A 24,150-nucleotide genomic window follows, 5' to 3' on the forward strand; every position below is an offset into this window, starting at 1 on the left:
CTAAGGTTATATAGCTTTAAGAGCTTTATAAAATGCTTAAAACACTAATAAAGCAAAGCCTTTATAAGTCTATTAGCTAGTATTTTATTAGTAAGCATATAAATAATATTTATAAAGCTATATTTATATTCCTGCTTTAATTATATATTCTAGATATTTATATAGCAGAGGTATATATTAATTCTTATACTTAGATTAATTATAAGGTAAATAGTCTGCTAATTATTATAATTAATATTCTAGTTAACCCTAGGGTTAAATTTAATTTACTTAAAAAGGCGCTGTAAGGTAATAGTCTCTCTTACTATTTAACTTAATATAATTAGCTTAGCTTTTATTATACTTATACTAATAGTGGCTTACTAAGTTATATTTTAAAGAATAGCGCTGCTAAATAAGAAAATAAGATATCCTTATAATAACTTCCTAGTCTTTAAATTATTACTAAATAAAGTATTACTTAAGGTATTTAAGACCTTTATTCTTTTACTACCTTTATATTAAATAGCAAGGTATCTCTTAATATAGAGATAGTAAATAAGCTAGTTAGCAGCATCTGCATATTCCTTTAATAGATTTATAAAGAAATGAGATAGTATTAATACTGTAAATATAATATCTAGTTAGATTATAATTATATTATAAAGCGCAGAGCTGATCTTTTTTTAATATAGCTTAATTTTTTAAGGTATAGCTGTTTTTAGGTTTTTCCTATATTCCTTTATAGGAATAGGAATCTCTAAATTCTAGTCTCTTTTTATAAGATTAAATTACTATATAACTTTTTTAAGATATATATTATAAGACAGATAGATTAAACGCTTTATATAATTCTTAATAATTTTAATTCTTAAAAACTATTTAGCATCTCCCCCTTTATATAACTTATACTTAGCCTTAATTTAGCGCTTAATTTTAAGGAAATAAGCTTTATCTTCTTTATAATAGGCAATAAGGATATTATTTATATAGAATTTTATAAATACCTTCCTATTTAGTATATAAAAAAGGCATAGCTTTTTAAGGCATACTTCTATCCTTAAATTTATTAAAGTTAAAGAGAACTTATTAAACTATAACTTTAGTAAATCCCTAAAACTATATAAAGCTTTTTTAAGCTTTAGATAGGTGTTAGCTTTATAAAATCCCTTTAGCATTTATATTATAATAAGGAGGCTATCTTTATCCTAAGATGTATTAATAAACGCATTTTTAATATTATACTGCTTAATTTTAAGCTTAAATCTTATAGCTAGAGCAATTAGTATATAAAATAAATATACTGTAAGTGTAGTAGTATATATACTCTTAATTATAAATTAGTCTTATAAATCCCCCCTTACTATAAGTCTTGCCTTATAGTAGTTAAGATAGCTATCTTAGTTAAACTTATAGGTAAATACCTATTTTATTAGCAATAGCATTATCTTTACTTTATTAATTAAGATCTTTTTTTATATTCCCTTAAATTATAATACTTAAATCTTAACTTTTACAGCTTCCTTAAACTTCTTTTTTAATAAATGCTTTTATATCTCTCTCTAGCTATTTAGTAGCTTAGCTAGGTTATTAAAGTAAATGCATAGCCTGCTTAATACTGCTTTTATTTTATAAGCGCTTTTTTACTTAGCTGCTTTATTAAGTATTATAAAAACAGTTTTAGTAATCTTTATATCTACACTAAATAGGCTAATCTTATTAAGCTATATCCTATCTAATAGTAATTTAAAAAAGCTTATAATAATAATATAAATCCTATCCTTAACTTTATTATATTTAGTCCTTCTTTTTTAATTAAGGGAATAGTTATTAACTGCCCTTAAAGGTTATTCTTTATAAAGCTATACACTTTTATATAATAAAGTAAGAGGTTAAACTTCTTTCTAAGGTAAAACTTTATCTTTACTATTATTAATACCACTTTTTACTATTATAAATCCCTTTATAAATTTAGCAGCTTCCTTAGCTTTTTTTAAAGCTTATAATTACTACTAGATCTGCTTATTTTTATTAAATTCTAGTGTTTAAGGTTCTTTAGCTATAACTCCTTTAAGGGGCTGACTTCTTATTAGTATTTATAGTTAATCCTTTACTTAGCTACTTATATTTTGCATACTAGCTAAGTGCTTAAGAGTATACTTTTATTTTAGCGCTAGGGCGTAATCTAGCTCTCTTTTTAAAATATTATAAGGTGTGTTTAGCCTTATAAGTGTAGGGGCTTCTTTATCTACAGCAGCAGGTCCTTTTATTATAATTTAAGGGATTTTCTATACTTCCTTCTCTACCCCCTAGCTTATATATACTATAGGCTGCTTAGTAGGTTTTTTTAAGTTATAAAGATAGAGGCTTAATAGTAGTATTAAGATATTAATATCTTCCTCTTTTAAGATATTATTAAATAGCTTATTTAGCTGCTTATTAAAAAGCTTAAGAGCTAGCAGCTCCTATAGTTTAAAAAATATAGTCTTATTAAATATAATATTCCTAGTCTTTAAGACTCTGCTAAGTTAAGGAATCTAGATATAATATATATTAAAAGCAGAATAGCTAATAAAATATTTAATTAGACCTTTAAGGCTTATTTTAAATAATTTCCTATTCTTATTTACCTTGCATTTTTTATTTAATATATAGGCATAGCAGCTATATATATAAATCCTGCTTTAGTCTGGCCTTAAGTCTACTTTATAATAATAAATTTTTAAAGAAGTAAAATCCTTAAACTAATATTTAAGGCAATTTATTAGACTAAGCATTTTATTAGCCTAAGATAGGCTTATATTATATAAATATACAGCTGCTACTATACTTTTAAGCTAAAGGTTTATTAGTAAATTAGCTGTAGAGATTATTTTAATAGATTTAACTGTTATCTCTTTATTAGCATGCTTTTTACCCTTATTTAGCTTATAAGTATAAGAAGGTGCTAATTTAAGAATAAGGCTATAATACTCTACTTCTTTTTAAAATAAAGACTTGCCTTAAATTATAATTACAGCTTTCTTATTATCCTACTATAAAATAATAATATTAAGTTTATATTATCTCTTTATGCAGCTAATAAAGTTAAAAAGAGTATAAAAAATTATAAGTTACTTTTTATTAGGTAGTAGCTATATATATATCTATCTGCTATATTTATTTTTAATTAAAAGGAGCTAATTACTTTTATTAAAACCTAGATTATAATTCTAAAAATCCTAATAAAGTTACTAAAAGGGTTTTAGTAAGCGTCTTTTTAACAGTCTCCTTAAAATTACTTACTTAGCCTTAGCTAGAGTATAGAATTTACAGTCTAGCTGCTTAATTCTATTAATTTATATATTCCTTATATAATATACTATTACCTTAAGGGCGGCTGGTCTTAGATAGCCTAATTATAAATACTATAGATATTTAGAGTTAGATCTTAAAAAAGGTAGATCTTTTAATAGTCTTTTTCTTCTTATTATATTATAAATGCCTTAATTTAATGCTTTATTATATATAGCTTTAGTAAGCTATATGCTTATATAAGAAGGGGAAATAGGGTTATATTAAAGGAATAGTAAATTATACTTATACATAAGCTTAGCTAATACTATTTAGTTAGCAGGCTTTTTAAAGTATAGTAAGTAATTATAACCTAAGTACTAAGCTTTTAATTAATATAAGCGAGCTTTTAAGACTATATTAATATAAAAGCCTTTAATAATAATAATATCTTTAAGTATAAGATTTATTTTTAAATTTCTATCCTCTCCTTCTAGTGCTCTCTTAATAACCCTTATGCCTTTACTAAATATAAGGAATTATATAGTGCCTGCTTTTATAAAGTCTTTACTTATATTAGAAATAAATATTCCTTTTTTAAGTAAGTTAATATTATTAACTAAATAGAGAGTGCTATAGGAATTTAGCAGGGTGCTTTATAAAAGTAGATAAATGCTATTTTTAAATATAGTATATATCCTTAGTCTGCTTTTTAAATTAAGAAAGCTAATAAGGTTAATAAGCGCTGTAATTAGTTTATTAGGTATAGATTTAGTTAGCTTAAGGCTATTACTGCTATAATCCTGCGCTTAGAAAAGATTCTTTAAATATAACTCCTTTTAGGTGTTTAATTAGTAGTAATTATAAATAATCTTAATATAGGCCTTAAAAGGTATGCTATATATCTTAGGATTCTTCTTTTTAGTTAAGGCATATTTTAGCTTTTAGTATTACTTAAGTAGCTATGCATAACCTTCCTCTTTTTTATTCTTATAAGGATATTCCTTAAAAAATAAACCTTGCCTTTTACTACTTAGTCTGCTTTTAACTGCACCTTTAAGAGTATTTAATCTTTTAGCTAATATAGGATATATTTTATTTCTTTTCCCTACTAGTTAATATTTTATAATTATATAAAATATAGCTTTATACTAGTATAAGAAAGAGATAGGAGATATTTTAGTTATTTTTAAAATTATAAGCTTATTTAGGGCTTATATTGCCTAGGTTAAGGTAAACCTAACTAATACTACGCTTAGGAAATTAATAATAGCTATATTACCTTAGATCTTTAAAATCTATAGTTAAAATACCCTTACTGCTGCCTTAAACTAATAGTTAAACTAAGCTTAAGGGTTTATTTTTAAGGCATAGGCCTTATTTAGCACTGCTTAATAGCTCTTCTGCATAGCCTTAAAAATGCTTAAGTTACTAAAAGTAATTATCTTTTTAAAACCTCTTAGAAGCTTATAGGTTATAATAACTTTATATTTATTAATCTCTCCTTTATTATTTTTTTTAAAAGTATCCTTAAAGGCTTAATAAATTCCTCTGCTAATAGTCTTAATAATTTAAAAGCATATAGCATTATTCTTCTTTTTTAAATTAAAAGTATTTAATTATTTAAATTAGAATTTAAGGAGCTAGGCATAATATATAGCTATTATCTCCTAAAGCTTTAAAAGCAGATTATCTTTACCTAAAGCAGCTGCTAGCTTTTACTTTATATCTTCTTATAAAAGAACTTTATTAGTTATAAAGTTATTACTAGCAGCTAATAAGAGCTTAAGATTAATCTTCTCTTAAATCCTATATACTTAAGTAAAAGACTTAAGTGTTTTAATTTAATTTAATTAATCTAGTTATGCTATAAGCTTAACTAATACTAGTAGTATAGCTAAGAAATCTTTAATTAATTCTATTATAAGATTTAAGGAAAATAAGTGTATAAATATAATAAAATAGTATAAAAGGCATATAGGAAGTTATTAATAAGGTACTCTTATACTATTTAGGCTTATAACTGTAATAATTTAAGGCTAAAAATAGGATTATTTAAATAGCCTTATATTAGAAAGAGGAAGAAAAAGGAAAAATACTATTATAGCTAGCTAAATATATTTACCTATATTCTAGGGCTCTGTATTTATGTTCCTAAGCATATGATCTAAAGGCGCTAGTTGCCTTCAGGCGCTCCTGAACGTCACATTCCCATAATGCAGTAATTAGTATTACTACGGGGTTTCATTGAGGAGCTGTCGCTCCGTTCCAAACGTTCACTCCCGTCTTAAACGGAGAGTGCCACCGTTCCCCAAACGGAACGCATTCCGCCACGCCCGCGAAAAAAACGGAACAAGCACCGCGGCCCGAATTTTCCCTTCTAGCCAATTCCAGTCGCCAGCCAAGCCGGACTCAGCCAAAGCCAGCGCAAACCGACTTTTTTTTTTCCCTTTCCTCACCACCAAGGCTGACGATATCGCACCCGCATCATCTCCCTCCGCCTCGCCTCAACCCGATCTCCCAAGTCCAGCCTTTCTTTCCTCTCCTACAGCCATGGATCACGGACGCGACCCCTGCCCCTACGTCATTCTCAATGACTTTGGTGGTGCCTTTGCCATGGGCGTACGTGTTAAAGCCTCTTTCCGCTCTCTCCTCCTCCCTTCCCCCCACCTTGGCATCACCACATGCTGTCATCGACGCAAGACCGCGAAACACCACAGCGAAACTGACCGGCTGACTGTTGGACTGCATACAGGCTATTGGCGGAACCATCTGGCACGGCATCAAGGGCTTCCGAAACTCTCCCTACGGCGAGCGCCGCATCGGCGCCATCACCGCCGTCAAGATGCGGGCGCCCGTCCTGGGCGGCAACTTTGGTGTCTGGGGCGGTCTCTTCTCGACCTTTGACTGCGCCGTCAAGGGCATCCGGAAGAAGGAGGACCCTTACAACGCCATCATGTGAGCATTGATCCCGTCGCCGCCCGAGAATTGGAGGGGGCTTGAGTATCCGGCTTTGGTAGAACACGTCAGATCTAACCTTTTGCGCAGTGCCGGCTTCTTCACCGGCGGCTCCCTCGCCTTCCGTGGCGGTGTCAAGGCCGCTCGAAACAACGCCATTGGCTGCGCCGTCCTGCTGGCCGTCATCGAGGGCGTCGGCATCGCCTTTGGCAAGATGATGGCTGGATCAACGAAGCTGGAGATGCCCCAGCCGCCGCCCAACTCCGAAGTCCAGGCCATGTGAGCGGACCGAGACCGAGGAAAAAAAAAAGAAGGATGAACCGAAACGAACGAGAAAAAACCCGAATCGACACCATACATCTCTCAACTCTGCCCTTTTCTTTTGATTTGTAACCTTTTATCGCTTTCCTGGTCTCGGCGTTTTCGACTCTTGACGCACGACTGATTTATTTCTTGCGGGCTCTGCGGCGTCAGAGGCTGTGCGAGGATATAAGAACCACCCGAACACAACAAAAAAGACGGGAGACGAAGGAAGAAACTTGAAGTCAAAACGATCAATATTATGGATATCTGCAAACCGCATCGCAATGGCGTTTTTCTCCGTGGCTTATAGATATGGAGGGGGAAACTGAGGGGAACCGGCAGGTCGCCCAAGATGCGCGAGATGCAGACTCGCAAAGCTCTTGGGCCCCAAGGCAATGGTATTTGTGAGCCATTCACATGTACGATTATTATATGAGAACAAGGTGCGGCAATGGATGAGGCACGCCGCCTGTGTATAGCTATATTATTGGGAAACGAGGCCAATGGGACGGTGAATCCCATGGACGAGAATGAAAGAATTGGACATTTTCTGTCCCCGAAATCTCAACGTTGGACTTTCTTACGTCTAGATATCCCTTTCAAAGTGGTGCACATCAATTCAAACAAGGCTCACACAGCTCATCCGCAGACCCATTCGACCAGATGCTCATAACCGGCTTCTCCTCGTCATCGATCCAAGCACGATACATTCCACCGCAGTTATACTCCATCAACACCTCCGACCGCACTCCCACGACCCGCCCACGCTCATCTCGATCAAGCACGCACTCGAGCCCAATGATGCCCCCCTCGCCCTCTCCCGTGCGTCCCCAGCGATCCCCCGCGCTCTGCTGCAGCTGGCCCCCCGGAGCGGCAACTTTCGCCAGCGCGAGGCTCCCCGGACAAGGTCTGTAGCGCGCAATGGCGGCAACGGTGCGGACGGCGTTGACGCGCAGGAACGAGTCGCCGTTGCCGGTGCCCGAGAAGCCCACGGAGCGAGTTGTTGTTGTTGTTGTCGACGTCGTTTCGAGAAGGGGTGAAAAGGAGGGAGAGGGCGAGTACATCCACGGCGTGGGGAAGCAGTCTGCCAACAAGCCCTTCAACGGACCAGCAAAGCTGATGATGCTGCCTGGCTCTGCCCTGAAACCGTCTGCTGCGCCCTCCTCTTCATCCCACTCTTCGGCCCAGAACCCAGCACCTACGACGGGCGTGTCGCCGATGCGGCCCGTCAGCTTGTTGGTCATGCCGCCCGTGCTCGTGGCCGCGCATATGACGCCCTCTGCATCCAGGGCGACGGCGCCGCAAGTGCCCTGGGGGAGATACTCATCCGCGTGCCACGTCGCTGATGATGACGATGATGATGCGATGCCTGATTTCTCTCGCTCGAGGGCGCGGATGTGTTCGTCCCAGCGCTGTTGGGTGAAGAAGTAGCTCGGGTCGACGAGGGGGAGGTTGTACTTTGCCGCGAGCTTTTCGGCTGTTGGGCCGTGGAGCTGGGTATGCCCTTGAGCAGAGGGGACGTCCAAATCATCGTTCCTTTCTACAACCCCCTTGATAACACCGCCATCGCCATCGTCAACATCGTCCACCAGTGAGGCAGAGGTACCAAATGAAGAAACACAAGAAGAAGAAGAAGAAGAAGGCACAGACCCCGCCGGCGCAAGATCGTCCTCGCCGTGCTCAAGCATCTTCTTGGCCAGCAAGATGGGGTTGCGCACTCTCCGCAGGCCCATGACGCCGACGCCGCGCTTCTTGAGGCCGCGGGAGACCATGACGGAGGCCTCGAGCTCGTTGATGCCGTCGCGGGTGAAGACTGCGCCGTGGCCGCTGTTGAAGAGGGGGTTGTCTTCGAGGAGGACGACGGCGTGGGTTGCGATGTCGAGGGCGGAGGGGTGCCTTTTCTTCTTTTCCTCTGGGTATGGGCTTGAAGATGAGGATGAGGTTGAGGAGTTCATGAAGGCTTGGGTTTTGGTGACCTGTGGTTTGTGTCAGTACATGGGGTTGCAAGAAAGGTTCTTTGATCTGAGTTGTGATGAGAGATGATGTCTTCGAAGATCTATAGAGAGATGAATGGACTTACAATTGATAAAAGAGCATCTCGGTAGGCAGCATACTTTTCAGCAGGGAAATTGCTCCGTTGGATGTTGCCCGCGCCGCCGTGGATGATCAGTCGGGGCTGGATATGCACTCCAGCCTCTACAACAGGTTGTTTTCTATATTCCATGATGATATGGAATCAAACACTTCTTGAGCTCTGGGTATTAGTTCAAGATGAAGAGAGTGTCAGGGTTATGAGTCGTCGATCGATCGATGGCGAGGTCGTGATAAGGCGGAGTTGCGCAACTGATAAACCCGCGTGGAGTGGGAGACCTGCCTGTTTGGGACTTTCTTACTCATCCGTGTCCAGTTCGGGACATCTTCCATTCTGTCTACCTACCTTAAGTTTGAGACATCCGTCTACAGGTGCACGAACCAAGCATATTGAGGCAGGTCCCCCGAAGATGTCACTTCAAGTCATTTAATTTTGAAAAGAATGTTCAGACTTTCTTTTCACGTACATGTTGGACATACTATGAGGCCAAAAAACATCGTATATGTGTAGATAATGGCCAGGTGATCCTGGACTTCCATGGTATATCCCTTATAAACTCCCATTGCTCCCAGAATCAATCCATGGCCGTAATGTTTTGCCCGAGTATGCTTTCCCCTTATTAATTATCAAGTATCCCTTCACACAAATGCTTTTCCCCCTCCATCGAACAATATAGTGGCGCACATGTCGAGACGTTTCCCCGTAGTGTCGCGTATCACGGCGTGGTCACTGGCAAGCCTGCGGCAATCTTGACAGCCCTGATCACGTCCTTTGGCCGAACACCAGGCACCCTTCCAAGACAGACCGATCGACTCCCAAGCTCTACTAAATGTCAGCAGTTAAAACCAAATCAAAAAGAGACTAAAGATACATACCATCTATCAGCCTTCGAACATCAACAGAAACCTTTGTCTTTGGCCAACTCGACCCCGTAGACCACATCTGGCCAAGATCGTGGCTGTTCAAGAATGCAGCTACTTCCCCAGCCAAGTCAGACTCTTCTCCAAACACAGTCTTGCGTGTGTTCTGACCTTCAGACGAGTCTCCCCTGAGGGCACTCGAGAGATCACCCATCGAAGAGGCGTTCATGTGCCACATGCTGTTACTGTTGTTGTTGCTGCTGCTGTTGCCGCTGCCTAGGCCGGAGCTTCCCGGGGACAGGCCAATGCCGGAAAAGAGGTTCTTTGTGCTGGCCTCATCGGCGGCTTGCAGGTCGTTGAGATCTAGCTCTGTTTCGAAATAATCGACATTAGGCGGGATGACGAGGCCGATTTTGCGCAGAAACAGCTCTACTTCATCGGCCGTGAAGAATTCGCCTTCAAAATTCTGGCATATCATCCGTATCCGCTGCTCGGTCCTTTCATCTGAGCTGGCCGGTGGTTGTTGACCAAAGGACGCTGTCAGGCCGGAAAAGTTGGCGGTCGGTTTGCCCAAGGACAGCAGCGCATGGCCCAGATCGTCGGCGCCGGCCGTTGCAAAGGCATTGTCCAAGAACCCAAACTGATCCGAAGATGTCATCTTCCAGTCCAAGCTTTCGTTCTGTACCCTCTTCAGCCCAGCAGCTAATCTGCGGATGATGGCATCGCGGGACTCGAAGAGCAGGCAGAAGCCAAAGACGGTTGCATATTGCTCGGGCGGCGGATTCTTCATCGTGGCCAGCCTGAGCCCGCGTTCGAGGGTTGTCTTTTGTAACCTCTTGCTAAAGGTGCGCTCGGTGAAGCCGAATACCGGAGGCGAGAGTCGGGGATAAGGCGAGGGATTGCTCAAGTAGCTGCTGCTCTGGGGCTGTGAGGTTGTCGTCGTCTCAAAGGCGGCGAAGAAGGGGAAGCTGGCGTTGTTTGGCGTAGCTTGGGCAATGACCTCGTAGTTGAAGGCAGTCGGGTGGTGCTGCTGGGTATTAGAGAAAGAAGTCGCAAATTCAGGCTCCAGAACGACGGCTTGAGCCGCGAGGTCTGCGGTGATGTCGTTGGCTCCCTTCCCTGTTACCGCAGGCTTGGCCGTGATGGGGTCGTCGCTTTCTGGGGGCGTGATGTTGCCGGTTTCCACCATGCTGGAGATGCGTAGAAGCCTGTCGGCGATGAGTCGGAGGCGAGGGGCGGCATGGGGGGCGAGGTCAAAGATGCCTTCGGATAGGATAATGTCGTAGAAGTTGGTGAACTCTTTGCTCATGGCCTCGTTGGAGGCTTCCAGGTCCTTGACTCTCTGCTCAAGGGTGGTGATGGCGGTATCTTTGCGGTGTCTGTACGCTCGCTGAGCGAGACGAATCTGGGTGCGGCGGCGCTGCAGAGACGTGGTGGGTTAGAATGCCGTTGGCATGTATGCGTATACAAGTTGGGCATAACATGGTAAAGGAGTTGACAAGGGTAAGGAAGAGACACAGCAAGAGTTGAAATGGTGGTGGTCAGGGTAATAATGAATAGCATCATACTCGGCCATCACAGCGTCCGTACTTACATCGGCTGCCGTCTCGTCCTTGGTGTCCAGCCTCGGCCGGCCCCTGGACCTCTTCTTCTGCACGCCATCCTCCTCGTCGTGATCCGACGGCGACGAGCGCTTGCCATTGACGACAATATCGTCGGCCCGGGACTCTGGCGGGCTTCTCGGCAGCTCGCCATACTTTTCGGCGTTGAGGATCGAGATTTCGCTCTGAAGCGACGGCAGGGCGGATCGCGTTACGCGACTCATTGTCTTGCGCTGTGTGTGTTCAGCTGCCGGATGAATGGGTTGTTGAGTGGTTGGTTGATTAGTCGAGCCGGAAAAGGCCCAAGAAACCAAGCGACTATGTTCTGCGTAAAGATAGGATAATAGTGGGATTATAGAATAATAATCCAACGGACAGCCAGGATGGGTCAAGGTATAATAATCAAGTTGAAATAAGAGAAAAGCACCGCGACAAGTATAGAGAGCCGTGACGTTTGGGGGTCAGTTGGCAAACGGCGTGGGGAGTATGCAAGAGTGTGCCAATGGTAGTACTCTTTCGTTATAAGCACGGAGAGTCGATGCAGGCTTACTCTCCCGGTCATGTATTTTCATCCGTGTTCGTCCGTGTGAGCAGAGCTTCGGTGAGCCGCAACTCGTAGGACTGAGAGCACAGGTGTGAAGAGGGTAAAGGCACCACCCGTCTCAGACGGCCAGACCAGACCAGGTGCAGCGGCTCTCGCTGACCAGCCGCACGTCTTTGTACCGCTCCGCACCGCACAAGACCGCACAGGAGCGCAGCCCAGGCTTTGTTGGGCGGCCTTGCAAGGGTTGACGCAGCTGGGACTCTGGGTGGACGGATCCGATGCAGGGATCTCCTTTGGGGGTCAGGGGCCGCAGGACTGGGGAGTGGTGTTGTGAGAGGAGGGGGGGCGGTTGATGCTGATAATACAGACCCAGCCCTACAGGGACGGAGACTTTGGTGGCAGGGAGGTCCTGGTCAGAAGAGGCGGAAGAAGAGGTATATAGTATGTAGACGGTTGCTGAGGCAGAGCCGGGATGAGTTATTGTGCTATTAGTAGCACGAGTTGTGGAAGACGGGTAGAGCTGGTATGTGGTGTGGGAACATGTGCCTGAAGAAGTCGAAGCTCGACAGCTGTCCCGGAAGCCAAGGAATGGAAGCTCAGCGAGTCCAGCGGCTTTTGGGGAGGGTTGCCTTGAGCACATGCAGCCCGTCAACCGCTAGATTGCGCCTTATTGCTAGCGCCTGGTTCATGTTCTATGGATGGCTGCCGATTACGAAGCAGCTGCAGCCCGTTTCTGACGTCGGCAACTTGAGTCTTTTTGGCTTGACTTTTGTCGAAAGGGTTGCGCAACTAAAGTAGAGTAGATAGTAGTTGCACTACCCGCAACAGAGTTGAGTCGACTTTCTCACGCACCCACAAGTTGAAGATAATCTTGATCTTGTTCTCAACTATGGCTATCTATCTACTTGTGCCTATATTCAATGCGCTGCACACACAAACAATATCCTCAACCATGTTCGACAAGTCAGGGTACTTCACAGCAATAACAGGCTGGTACCTCTGGACAGACCAAACGGACCTGCCGGTACGATTATCTAATGCAACGCTGCTAGGCCGCTTCAAGAGTGACCTAAGCTGCATTATTAAGCATCTCGCTTGCTCCAGGCTTGCGGTCGAGGATGGCGTCTAGCCGCATCAGGAAGTCGGTACCCTGGCTCGCTGGACTGCTTGTGGGCCTGGAGGGCGACTTCCGTGCCGGGCGCCTTTCGGCCAGCCTCAGCTGTCTTTGTCAGCGAGACACAGCCGCTGATTGGCGGAGATGTGCATTTCCTGATTGAGCAATTACGGCCCAGAACAGTTAGGTATAGAGGTACCTACCTAGGTACCTACCTACACACGAGATGGCCTCAAGTGGACTGCCTTAGGGCGTGTACTCGATACATACCTTACATTATGAGTTCAAGGTTTTCGAGGCCATCGCTGCTTCGCGCAGTTGCTTGCCGCGTATGTTTTCTCCCCAACAGGGCGATTCATGGAGACGGGACTCATGTTACTTGCACTCAGCCGCTAGATCACAAACAGACTAGGCGCTAAATGCCACTGCTTTCCATCCGTTGCGGCTTGCGGCCCACGCGGCAAGGTCCCGTCTTTCCACTTCTGCCGCTCCACCGCCTACCGCATCCAGCTCCTCCAATTCTGCCACCACCCTCTATCAAGAAGCCTCCTCAGGTCGACCGAACACGTCCGGAGACAAACAAACAGCCAACCAACCCTCAACCGCGAAATATGGCGAGGCGACTGAGTTTTTGAGCCGCGGCGATCCTCCAAGCCTCGTCATCCCTCAGCTGAGGTGATGATGAGCCTCATGCCAAGCTCCAAATCTCTGATCACTAGATACATAACTGATCTCTCTCCAGACTGTTGGGACGGAGGTCGAGAGCAACGGTATACGCGTACACCTGTGGCTGCAAACTCCAATTGTCTACGTTCGACAAGAATGCAGACGATCTGAGAGAACCTAGAATGAAATGGAGCCTCTTATCTTGACTTGACGATATGCGCCAGTCACACAGCCTCACAAGCAGATTAACAATGTTAGTACGCTCAATAAGGATTGACCGGCCCAATCCCCCACGAGAGGCTCTGTTATATTATGGCCGAATCATAACATGCCATGTCCGATATACTATCCCATGCGTCGATATGCTGGATGACGGGTCACTATTTCTTGCAGCATGGATGAGTGCTATTATGGCTGCAAACTAACGTCTTACTCCAAACTTTGGGACGAGCTTATCCGGATGTGACTGTATTTCACTCTATTACTTGGTTACTACTCTCTTTACTCTGCCATAGCTTTGCGTCGTCAGATCACACAATGTCAGGCTGAGCTGACTTGATCTATACTTCAGTCTGTCTTTCAGAAGGCTAGGCGTTGATCCCCTTGACGCTCGTCCAACGGCAACCTAAACTTTGGGGAAAGTGATTGCGAACCTGCTTTAATCTATATTATCCTATCATTTTGAAGGTATCACGAGGAGTTGCTTTCCATATATGGGAGACTACACAGTTGCTGCTAGGGTCGGAAAGTATGACGCAGTGCTGCGTATCAGCCGCCGGCTGTCGATACCGGTAACAAAACCCCCCCGTAACTATTATGACAATCCTATACACCCGCTGCGGCATTAATATGGATAAAGAATAAACAGAGACTCGTAGTGATAGTCTAGGGAACGCTCACATGAACAAGCAATAAGGAGAGGTGCCGCAGTGCCATGACCCTGGCTAAAGCCCTATCGCCTAAGGCGCTGCACTCTATCTCCGAGGACTTGCAGGTGCGGTATTCCACCCTTATAGTCTAACTCACGAAGCTGCCCCATATCACTTCAAATATATATATATGCGGAGATCTACTAGGTGTGCATTATTGCCAGGGTGGTGAAATCTAGAGGCTAGTCTTTGCTCCAATAAACAATCCTAGGATAGTATCAATTGATGGCGCTTCGAGGGTGTTGTACCAGTGAATGAATAGTCGAGATCTCCCCTTTCTAAGCTGATTCGGCTATGTCTTTAGACCTGGACTTATATTAATCTCTGCTTGTGTGTTCTGCTGGTGTTGTTCACAACGGGTCAGCGGCAGAGTTGAAAGGCTGACGACGAAACTCTACCCTGTAATTCTGATACTCGGACAGCACCTTAAGACTTCAGGCGCAAGACTGCTAGGATTATCACCCAGGATAGAAAACCCTGATTTCAGCATATATAAGATGGACATTGACAATTAAGAATATGAAGCCAAACTAGAAAAATTGCCAGAGTAATGTTGGCCCTCCTGCTTATCTGGCTGGGTTGTTGAAACCCTCCAAACCATAATGAAGAACAAAGGAAATTAAGCAACATTCCCAGAGAAGTCCCCCTTTCCCACCAGCATATATCCGTCAATTCACGACAGTGGCGCCATGATATGACGGGGCTTGTCCGCTGGGTTCCCGGTCATAGGTCGGCACTCTTGAATGACAGTCACACTCAGAGTGTAACCAATCTTTCTCGTCCTCTTACCAAGCCTCTTGTCTTTGTCGTCAAATTGAACGGCAACGTTGTAGTCTTTATCAAAGAAAGCCACAGCCCAGTCGCTGCCAACTCCGTTGCCTACCAGGGTCCCGTATTGGACAGAACCCACGTTAGGATCCAGCCTTGCTGCTTCCACTGAAGCAGCTCGCAAGGCATCCATCCTTCCTTGAGCATGCTCTTGGGGGCTTAGGTCGACGCCTGCAGGTGCATGTGTGAATATACATACCAATTATCAAGTAGGTAGTTATGCTTGTCACTTGCCTTTGTGATAGAAGTTCTGTGTGTAAGGAGTTTCATATTGTATGTTAGACATGGTGGTGATGCAAGACAAGTCAATAAGCTTAGAGAAAGCTCAAGTATAATCTTGCATGAAAGGAGACAATGCACGCCTTTAAATAGTTGAAGTTATGAGATAGATGATTCCTCTAATCTAGCTATAGGAGAGCTGAATCTAGATCCTACTTCAAAGCTGTGAAAGTAAATAAACCACTTACATCACCTAGATATTCTACATTTGAGCAAGTGTGGGTGATGACTACAAAGGAATCAAAGGAATCTAGTATGCTCCTTCAACTGAGAGCACAGTCTTATTCCATCTTATCACTTTATATTCATTCCATTGAAAACTCTAAAACTTAACTAACTTTAGAGTTATATAGAGCTTTATAAACTAACTACTCAGCTTCCCGTAGCTTCAACTGAGACATCTTTTGAGTTTTGTGGCACCATTGAATAGGTTGCCCCAAGAGATGTCGAAGGAATGTTATGCTACTGGTGCCGGCACATGACGACTATTGCAACACCCGAGAAGACATCCAAACTCAAGTTATAACATTGTCAAGGATGTTACGTTCGAGGCATAGTGATTCCATGCTGAGGCATTGGAATGATGAGGCAGAGTAGTATTCAGCTCTTCGGTCACACTTCAATCAAAGTCCCGCCGTCTCTTCTTTTCTGCCGAATAGCATCTAGTATCTGTCCCCGTAGTAGTTCTTTTGTTTTCCTTCGTCATTTCCGGTTCAGCTGCCTAATCTCCATCCTGCTCAGCTCCTTTCTTGCCACCTCAGCCCAGCTCTTCATCGGTTTCAAGGAAGGTATCCTTCGCGGCCTCACAGTCACATTGGGATCCCCGTCCTCGCCTTCAGCAAAGCCAGACCTTGATGGCGTAGGTGATGACATGATCGAAGGAGACAGCGACAGGCCTGGACTTGGGGGCGGTGGCGGCGTAGAGGGTCTTCGTTCTCTACGGGGTAGATCCCCCCAGAGGATGTCCGGCTTGTCGTCAGCTGTGAGCACCTTGCTCGCAGACGGGCTGTTGTGAGTTGGTGTTGGCACGGTGTCTATGCTCTGTCTGGAAAAGATGGACGACGACATGCTGCTGTCTGTCAGGCTTTGCTCCTGGTTGAGGTTTGGAGTGTTTGGAGTGCCTGAACGACTGCCAGGGGTCACAGGAAGGGGCAGTTTGGACCCTGATCCCCTAGATCGTAGCATGTAACCCGATAAGCTTGTGTTGCTCGGGGTCCGATTCGGTAAGCCGGGCGACACTGGCTGGGCCGCCTTAACGGTTGAGCTGTTGCTGTATCTGGATAGCGATTCGGTTGATCGAGATGGTGGGGTAGGTGAACTGAAGTTGTTTGCAGAGGCCCGAGGGGATGACTGATATGAAGGCCGAAGCGGCGGCCGTTGTGGGACTGCTGACGGTGTCGAGCGAGCCTTTGTCAAGCCGAGACCGATCCTTTTCGAAGCTGGCGAAGGGGGAGCATGCGGTTTCGATCCCTGACCGGCCTGACGATGCTCGCGGTCATGACCTCTTCTGCGTCCACCCTGCGCCTGTGCTTGAGCCTGAGCTTGCTCAAGAATATGGCACTTTTCTTCCGCACTCTTCAGCAGAGCTTGGAGTTTGGCAACGTCATGTTCATGCGCTCTCCGCTCATTCTCCAGCCGTTTCTCATATGTTTCGTCTCTGCCGTGTAGCTCGGCAATCTTTCTCTTCAGGTCGTCGTTCTCCGCCTTGAGGCTCATGAGAGCGACGAACTTCTTGTCCCACTTGTCCTCGACCCATGAGACCGGCCGTTTACAACACTCGCCGTGATATATCTGGTGGATGCCCCCGATCATGGAAAGCTTCTCGTCGATTTTGTCGGCCGACAGCCGAGCACGGGGGTTGGACGATATCATCTTGGCAATGAGGTTTACGAGTGGCCGCGGTCTTACAGTTTCTTGGCCCTCGTAGGTAAACATGAATTGCGGCGTCACCAAGGCGTGAGCGGTGAGCTTCTCGAGAAGACATCTTAGATTGTCTTCGCGTATTGCTAGCTTCTCGCTGCGTGCGAGGTCGGCTTGGTAGGTCAGGGCATCCTCAAACTCGGAGAGCCTCACGTTGTAAAGCACAGTTGCAATGTTGAGATACACCAATCCTAGGGAGTAGATGTCGGAGAGCTGCATGCTAGAGCCGTTCTCGCTATACAGCTCCGGGGCGCGCCACTTCTCCGTCCCGGGGTTGCCGTCAATGGTGGTTTGTTCCTGGTCGCTAACATCCTTGGAGATGCCAAAGTCGGCGAGGTAGACACGACCGGGCTTAAGCAGGATATTTGAGGGCTTGATGTCGAGATGGCGGACGCCGTTGAGATGGCAATAGGCCATTGCGCGAGCCGCGCAACCGACCACGCCGCGGAGAAACTCGAACGGGCATTTCGCCAGTGAATCCATGTTCTGCGTCTCCGTGGCGGGCTCAATGGCGCTCAGATCGGTGAGTTCTAGCGCATCCAGCCTGGCCAAGACGTCTTCGCGGTCCCCCTTTCCCGTCCGTATCGAGTCCAAATTATCGAGCAGAGTGTCGAGATCGCAGACGGCGGCGGGCCAGATGAGCAGGCACAGTTCGTGCGGCCTGGGCATGTACGCGGCGACGAGCTTGACGACATGGCGATGATCCAGCTTGCGCATCGTCAGGCCTTCCTGTCGCAAGTCTTCGATTGTCAGGCCGCGGCGGCGCATGATGCGCTTGCGGGCGAGGCAGACGGAGCCATGCTGGACCTTGTCGACGCGGCCAAAGGCGCCGCCGCCGAGGTAGTCGAGAGGCGTCAGGCGGGCGTCGAATCGCTTTGCGTCAGGGCCGTTGAAGAGCGGTTTGTGTCTTGATAAATTCGAGTTAGCTACTAAGGTAAGGAAAGGTACGGTCCAAGCTTGCCACTCCAGCCCAAAAGCAACCTCGACTCTGCCTCCAACTGCGGCCACGGTATGGCCGTGAAATGACTCACACGCTGGGCCACTGCTCGTCACTGTCCCAGGCCGCCATGGCCACTCGCTCCCTCACCTCTTGTTCAGCCCATGATTCTGCGTCCTCCTCCAAGGCCAAGCGGCGGCCCACGGTGATCCATCCGTCGCCCCGGGTGCCCATGCTGGGCGCAAGAGCCTGTAGCGATGGCAATGAGGCGGGAGAAACTGTTCAGGGGTCGTCTTTTCGGTGTTTTGACTCCCTTATTCCCCCTTTGCTTCCCTTCGATTTTTTTGCCTGCTCTTGATCACGTCGAGAAAGGTATAAAACTGTGTACTATGAAGAATGGCTGAAACGTGCAAGTCGAGACTAAAGGCCGGCTGAGGCTGTGAAGCCACTGCGCCACTGCCGCCACTACCAGATCGAGCTTGTGTGGGGTGAGACGGCAAGACGGGAGGGGCTACCTTAAATGGACTGGAGATGACTTCAGTGCTCTACGAGTGCAGCGTTATGGATGGATATATTGATATCCTTGTGGAAGAAAGTAACTACTCACTCATAAGAGACAACTCGGACAAGGAGATTAACTGTTTATCGGCGACCAGATCTACACATTGATGCAAAAACGGCTACCTTATGGATCAAACTATTTCTCTGCATGAGCAGCTATAAGTAGGTGATAACTAGTGACAAATTTTGCAGCTAAACAATGGTATGCTTGCAAGCTTTAATCTCGAAGATAATGCATCAAACAGTTTTGGATGTTTGACGGAAATTATACCCTTCTTAGATATACAACTCAGACGCTCCCTCTTACTTAGCATCACAGGTGACCATATTCTACCTAGCTACATATACACGGTCCAGACATGAAGATTACTTGCTGCTGACGATATCAATCGCACATTGCTTCGTCAATTAGGTGCCCCTTGACTCTTTTATATGATTACATAGCGACAAGTTTCTGATGTTGCCCAGTGTTTCGTGAGCCGAAGACACAAGGGCAGCAACGCCATGGAAACTATACTTGCCTCTTTTGACGAATGATTATGAGGTTCTGTCAAATTCCAGTTGTATAACAGAATCTAGAGCATCTGTAGACGATGGGGAAAGTGGCCTCATTAAATCTTGAGTGCTGTTTCTATATATATACTACCCTCCATGGTTGTACTCACTATCGTCCTCATTATCGTCCTCGCTATCAAAGTCATTAGGCTCTTCTGTCTCAAAACCAATGCTCCGTAGTGCGCTCTCTTCAATGTTACACTCATCTATGAGATACCATGCTGCTTGCACCCTCTCGGATGTCAACTCTTCTTTGGCCCAGTCTTCGTCGTCAATTTCGGAAATGCATGGCGGACTTGAAAATAAGACAGTTGGGTCAGCCCCGGCCTCCTCGATGAGGTACGTGACCATCTCGACTGGTCTCCACCCAAATATTGCAGCAGCCAAAGCACTGCCATATCCCCCGCAGAAATACTCATTCACCTTGGCTCCATTATTCAGCAAAATTTCTGCACACTGTAGCGAACCTCTCCATGCTGCTGCTACGAGAGGGCTGTCGAACTGGTCATATCGATCCGCCAAGCCATTTACATCCGCCTCGTGTTCCAGAAGCAGTTTCACCATCTCATGTTTTTCCAAGGAGGCGGCTGTAGTCAACGCTCCGCCACAACAGGGACATTTGATGTTGGGATCCGCTCCTGCCTCCAGAAGAGCCGTAACCGCACCTAGGTCATCATTCTGAGTACGTGCAGCTACACAGAGCGGACTGCTGTCCTGTCTGAGAAGGTTCGGATCTACACCCCCCTTCAGGAACAGCTTCACCACCTGGGTCTGTGATTCATCTACAGCTTCCATGAATGCGCTTCCAAGCTCAGTGTCCAGCTCCTTGTGTATATCGCCTCCATGGGTAATGAGCTCGGAGCAAAGCTCCTCATGACCGTACCTCGCAGCGATTGCCAGTAAATCCAGCCCTCTGCTGTTAACTTGTAAGAGGTCGATGTCTTTGTCCCACCAACCCTCAAGCAACCTGTGGAGTCCATAAGCACAGATGCCAAATATGGATTTTTCTGATGGTTGTACGTCCTGAGGGGGAGAATAGGGAGCGAGCAGTTGTTCTGACCTGATACGCAGAAGCTGACACCAGGCTTGATACTGCCGACTGGAGATTTGTTGAGGTCCTCTAGTTCCCAGGAAGCGTTTAACAATCTCTGCTAGACCTGGCACCTCCTGGCACTGATTTACAGTGATTTGCGCGTGCCGTGTCCAATATGAGCTCGCATATTCTTGAAGAGGATGCCGCGGATCCAGATGATTATCAAGATCTGGTGTCTTCTTGAGGAATTCTCTGGTCTCGTCTGCCGATTTGTGTGGTGCCCATTCGGAGTAGCAATCAATCAGACACGAAACCAGCAGAATCGCCACATCCTCAGGAGCTCTACCTATCCAGCTCTTATGTTGATCTTCGAAATACTCTGCAACTGATGCGTGCGGAAACCTCCACACCTTCAGCCGAGAGTCTAGGACAACCAAGTGTGAACAGATGCTCTCCAAGGTTGGTTCGTCGATGGGGTCTGTCAGAGTAAGGGACGGAAGGTTGCCCTCCGAGGTTGACTCGTCAATGGAATCTGATAGAGCAAGGGACTCAAGGTTGCTCCCCAGGCGAACAGCGGCCAGTAGGATTTCGCTTTTCAATGGCCTTACAGCGCATAATACCCATTTGACTGCCTGTTGTAAAACAATCTTTTCTTCGGCTTGTGAATAGATTTCATCGTACGCTTCAGTGAGGCCCTTAGGAAGCTTCCCGAGCCGCTCACGGATGGTCTCGTTGGTTCTCAACTTTTTGAGCTGCTGCCATTGCAGGTATGCCCATCGGAACCTGTCAATCGATTAGCATGGTTCAGAGGCTTCCAAGATACTAAGTGATTAAAACAATGGATTGGTGCCACGGTTAACTTACATTCCGTCACTTTTCTCTCCAATCGTTCTTTTCACCTGCTTCTTGACTTCTGCAGAGACTGACCTCCATGCACCGCCAACCTTTGATACCTCCGAGTCGATATACTTCTCGATGTCACTCTTATTGTCGGCAGTACTGATCGCAACCAGCTTCTGTGAACCGAGATATTCTTCGATATCATCCTCTTTCCGACTAGCAATGAAGACCTTGACAGTGCCTTCGCCCATGTCGACAAGATTGCGTAGAATACGAGCGAGTGCTTCTCTAGATTCCCTCTCACATTCATCTAGAGCGTCCAGGACAAACGTGGTCCTGCGATATAAGTTGACCAATCCAGTCAAGGCCGTCTCGCATTCGGCAGTAGAAAAGCCTCTTTGCTCCTGTTTCGCCTTGAGGTATAAGTTATAGATGTTCTTCTCCATCATAGTCGAATGGTTCGGTACCCTCGCAAGCTGAGAGATATAGCTTCTGAGGATATACTTTGTCTCTTGACGCACAGGATCAGAACGACTGCAATAGAAGTAGGCAAAGCCTTCATCGTATTCGGTCTGCTGCTGGCAGGCGGCAGAGAGGTGGTCAATGACTTTGGAGGTCAGAAAGGACTTTCCGGCGCCGACTAGAACAAGAACAAATTGGACTGATCAGTTATTGCGCTCATGGTCAACCGCTGCTATCCTTGTGGTGTGAGTTGGCTGTGCTTACCGTTGCCTTGAAGCCACAGAGTCGAAGAACAATCCGACCCTTCCCATTCCAAAAACTTGTGATGTTTCAATAGCCATTCGCATGTTGTAGGAGTCCTTGAGTCACGCTTCTCCTGCTGGTGCTCACCGATCGGAATGTTGCTGATATAGTCCAGCGCTTGAATCATTGCGCTTTCGTCAATCTTCTCGCCCAGCCTCTTGACGGTATCTCCAACATTTCTCAGTGGCTCATCAAGACTCTTGAGCAACCTTTGATGCTCATGAGACGCAACTGCACCACAGGCGTCGGCTGCTATTGACACTTTGCGTTCTTGTTCTGTCAATTGCGATACCAGCTTTGCACCTTGTCCACCAGAGACGAGGGCACGCAGAAATTGCTTCCCTTGCCCTTCGTTTAAGCGGGTGAATGCGTGGGCCAGAAGCTCCATCAATGACTTGTACAACTCGACAAGCGCACCTTGGAGGTTTTGTGTTGCCGTATTGCAAGAGCCGCCATGAAGGTATACATCCTCGTATACCTTACCGTGGCGAGTGAGCCGTAGGACTTCTTCAGCACATCCGAAAATGGCTGCGAGATCCTCGCACTGGGACGCATTTGCCTGCTTTATGAATTAGTAAATAGAAGGGCCCAACATAGCATACAACCTTACCTTTAGAAGTACTTTAAGAGCCGACCATAGCACTGGGGATGGTGCTGGGGCCGAACCCACGGAGAGAATGTCCCCAAGCATCATCACCCACATCACCACCCTGTCGGCGTAATCTCTCCATATGATCTCGTAGCCACCGACCTTGAGCTTTGGAGTTTCCCTCTTGTATTCCTCCTCTCTCTGCCTGACGAGTGTGACTAGGTCTTGAGTCCTCTGCTCACCACTGTCATTGGCGTTTTTGCAGGCGTCTCCAATCCAATTCTTGGTCTTGTCATCTAACTTTTGGTAGGCCTGTGACCATAAGTCTGGGTTGCCTTGATTCTCCTTTCCATGTTCGTCAACATTGTCCGGAGCCAGGTTGGTTTGACCCCCAACAGGCTCATCTCTTGAAGCAGCATTGGCTTCGTGATAGGTAGAAAGCGGGATTGACAAGTCGGTACTTCTGGCTGTCAATGCTTTCGTCTTAGAGATCGGGCTTGGGGCGTTCTGTGGTGCATTCTGCTTCTTTCCCTTTCGTTTCTTGAGGTAGGAGGATAGTACAGCGAAGCAGCCACCTTCGGCTGGTTCGCCTTGAGGAGATCCAGCCATGCGTGATAGGGATTTGCTTCTATCAAATGAGTAGCAGATGCGGTTGTCCGGTCGCGAGTTGGAAATTCACGGTGCTGCTGGAAATTTAATAGAGACAAGCGAGAGAGCAACAGGCTGAGGCTCAGATTGGGCATGAATGCGCACAGCCCCTCAGACAGCTGAGGGGGACGCATACGGCTGGAAGCGAGAACCTATCACAATCCAGAACTCGACACCCTATCATATCTTGGAGTGGCTATGCAGCACCCAACTTGACAATCCAGCATCCTCGTAGCACAGTACTACCTCATGTTTATATCTCTAAATCTGTTTGCTGGAACTGCCAGCTATATATGGCCAAACTATGGTGGTAGCTAGTCACTCCCCCTTTCTATATGAACACCTAGTTCATGCGGTGCAAAGAAAACCCGGAATGATCTCGTTTAACGCTAGATTCCTTGCAACTCAGTCTACCTGGTATGGATATATCAACTGGGATTTATAGAATGTACTCTAGAAAAATAGAGATACATAGCAATGATAGCAGATACTAAAGACCCTTTTCTTTCATGATATTAATGGTAATAGTAGGTAGGGGTGATAGGCACTGTATATATATGCCTAGGTAGAGTGTGCAAGCTACCTACTCGGATGATTTTCTTCCACAGCCTGCTGGTTTATAAATTGGAGCCAAGTAAGGGACACTGAGCAAGCAGCTCAACTGTATTTCGATATGCAGTCGTGGTGCCATAGAGCAGGTAAGTTTTCGAGCGAAAAATTCAATGTCTGTCTATCTATAGACTTGTCTATCTGCCTGTCTATTTTCTTTTCTATTATCAACGTCCAAAGGTTCAATGTCAATATCGTAATATGCATAGGGTAGCATCGAAGTCAGTGATGACGCCTGGAACCATACGACCAATAAGCGTGCGGCTG

The 24,150-nt window shown here is 45.5% G+C and overlaps 4 protein-coding genes across 4 annotated transcripts; 1 reads left to right on the plus strand and 3 right to left on the minus strand.

Annotated features, from left to right (window-relative positions):
- Nucleotides 1-5,788: 5,788 nt before the first annotated feature.
- Nucleotides 5,789-6,510, plus strand: TRIREDRAFT_51707 (uncharacterized protein). The gene is made up of 3 exons (XM_006968645.1): nucleotides 5,789-5,874; nucleotides 6,008-6,210; nucleotides 6,301-6,510. The coding sequence occupies exons 1-3, from the start codon at nucleotides 5,806-5,808 to the stop codon at nucleotides 6,491-6,493; spliced, it is 465 nt and encodes a 154-aa protein (XP_006968707.1). The 5' UTR covers nucleotides 5,789-5,805; the 3' UTR covers nucleotides 6,494-6,510.
- A 617-nt stretch (nucleotides 6,511-7,127) lies between these two features.
- Nucleotides 7,128-8,760, minus strand: TRIREDRAFT_81454 (uncharacterized protein; the record flags this gene model as incomplete). The annotated part of the gene is made up of 3 exons (XM_006968704.1): nucleotides 8,594-8,760; nucleotides 8,164-8,489; nucleotides 7,128-8,049 (listed from the first exon to the last, which is right to left on the minus strand). Exons 1-3 carry the CDS (start codon nucleotides 8,735-8,737, stop codon nucleotides 7,128-7,130), a joined length of 1,392 nt encoding a protein of 463 aa, XP_006968766.1. The 5' UTR covers nucleotides 8,738-8,760.
- A 7,214-nt stretch (nucleotides 8,761-15,974) lies between these two features.
- TRIREDRAFT_123672 (uncharacterized protein) lies at nucleotides 15,975-18,641 on the minus strand. The gene is made up of 2 exons (XM_006968705.1): nucleotides 18,378-18,641; nucleotides 15,975-18,253 (listed from the first exon to the last, which is right to left on the minus strand). Exons 1-2 carry the CDS (start codon nucleotides 18,515-18,517, stop codon nucleotides 16,129-16,131), a joined length of 2,265 nt encoding a protein of 754 aa, XP_006968767.1. The 5' UTR covers nucleotides 18,518-18,641; the 3' UTR covers nucleotides 15,975-16,128.
- An 845-nt stretch (nucleotides 18,642-19,486) lies between these two features.
- Nucleotides 19,487-23,235, minus strand: TRIREDRAFT_123673 (uncharacterized protein; the record flags this gene model as incomplete). The annotated part of the gene is made up of 4 exons (XM_006968706.1): nucleotides 19,487-21,215; nucleotides 21,297-21,912; nucleotides 21,999-22,596; nucleotides 22,648-23,235. 4 exons carry the CDS (start codon nucleotides 23,233-23,235, stop codon nucleotides 19,487-19,489), a joined length of 3,531 nt encoding a protein of 1,176 aa, XP_006968768.1.
- Between the last annotated feature and the right edge of the window lie 915 nt (nucleotides 23,236-24,150).

Source organism: Trichoderma reesei, assembly GCF_000167675.1.
Source record: "Trichoderma reesei QM6a unplaced genomic scaffold TRIREscaffold_25, whole genome shotgun sequence".
NCBI lineage: Eukaryota > Fungi > Ascomycota > Sordariomycetes > Hypocreales > Hypocreaceae > Trichoderma > Trichoderma reesei.

What these genes read in the sequence shown, in the direction of transcription:
- TRIREDRAFT_51707 (XM_006968645.1), top strand. Translation starts at nt 5,806, where the DNA reads ATGGATCACGGACGCGACCCCTGCCCCTACGTCATTCTCAATGACTTT. An exon ending in GTGGTGCCTTTGCCATGGGC is followed by an intron (nt 5,875 to 6,007) that starts GTACGTGTTAAA and finishes GACTGCATACAG; the next exon opens with GCTATTGGCGGAACCATCTG. An exon ending in GACCCTTACAACGCCATCAT is followed by an intron (nt 6,211 to 6,300) that starts GTGAGCATTGAT and finishes CCTTTTGCGCAG; the next exon opens with TGCCGGCTTCTTCACCGGCG.
- TRIREDRAFT_123672 (XM_006968705.1), bottom strand. Translation starts at nt 18,517, where the DNA reads ATGGGCACCCGGGGCGACGGATGGATCACCGTGGGCCGCCGCTTGGCC. An exon ending in GACGAGCAGTGGCCCAGCGT is followed by an intron (nt 18,254 to 18,377) that starts GTGAGTCATTTC and finishes GAATTTATCAAG; the next exon opens with ACACAAACCGCTCTTCAACG.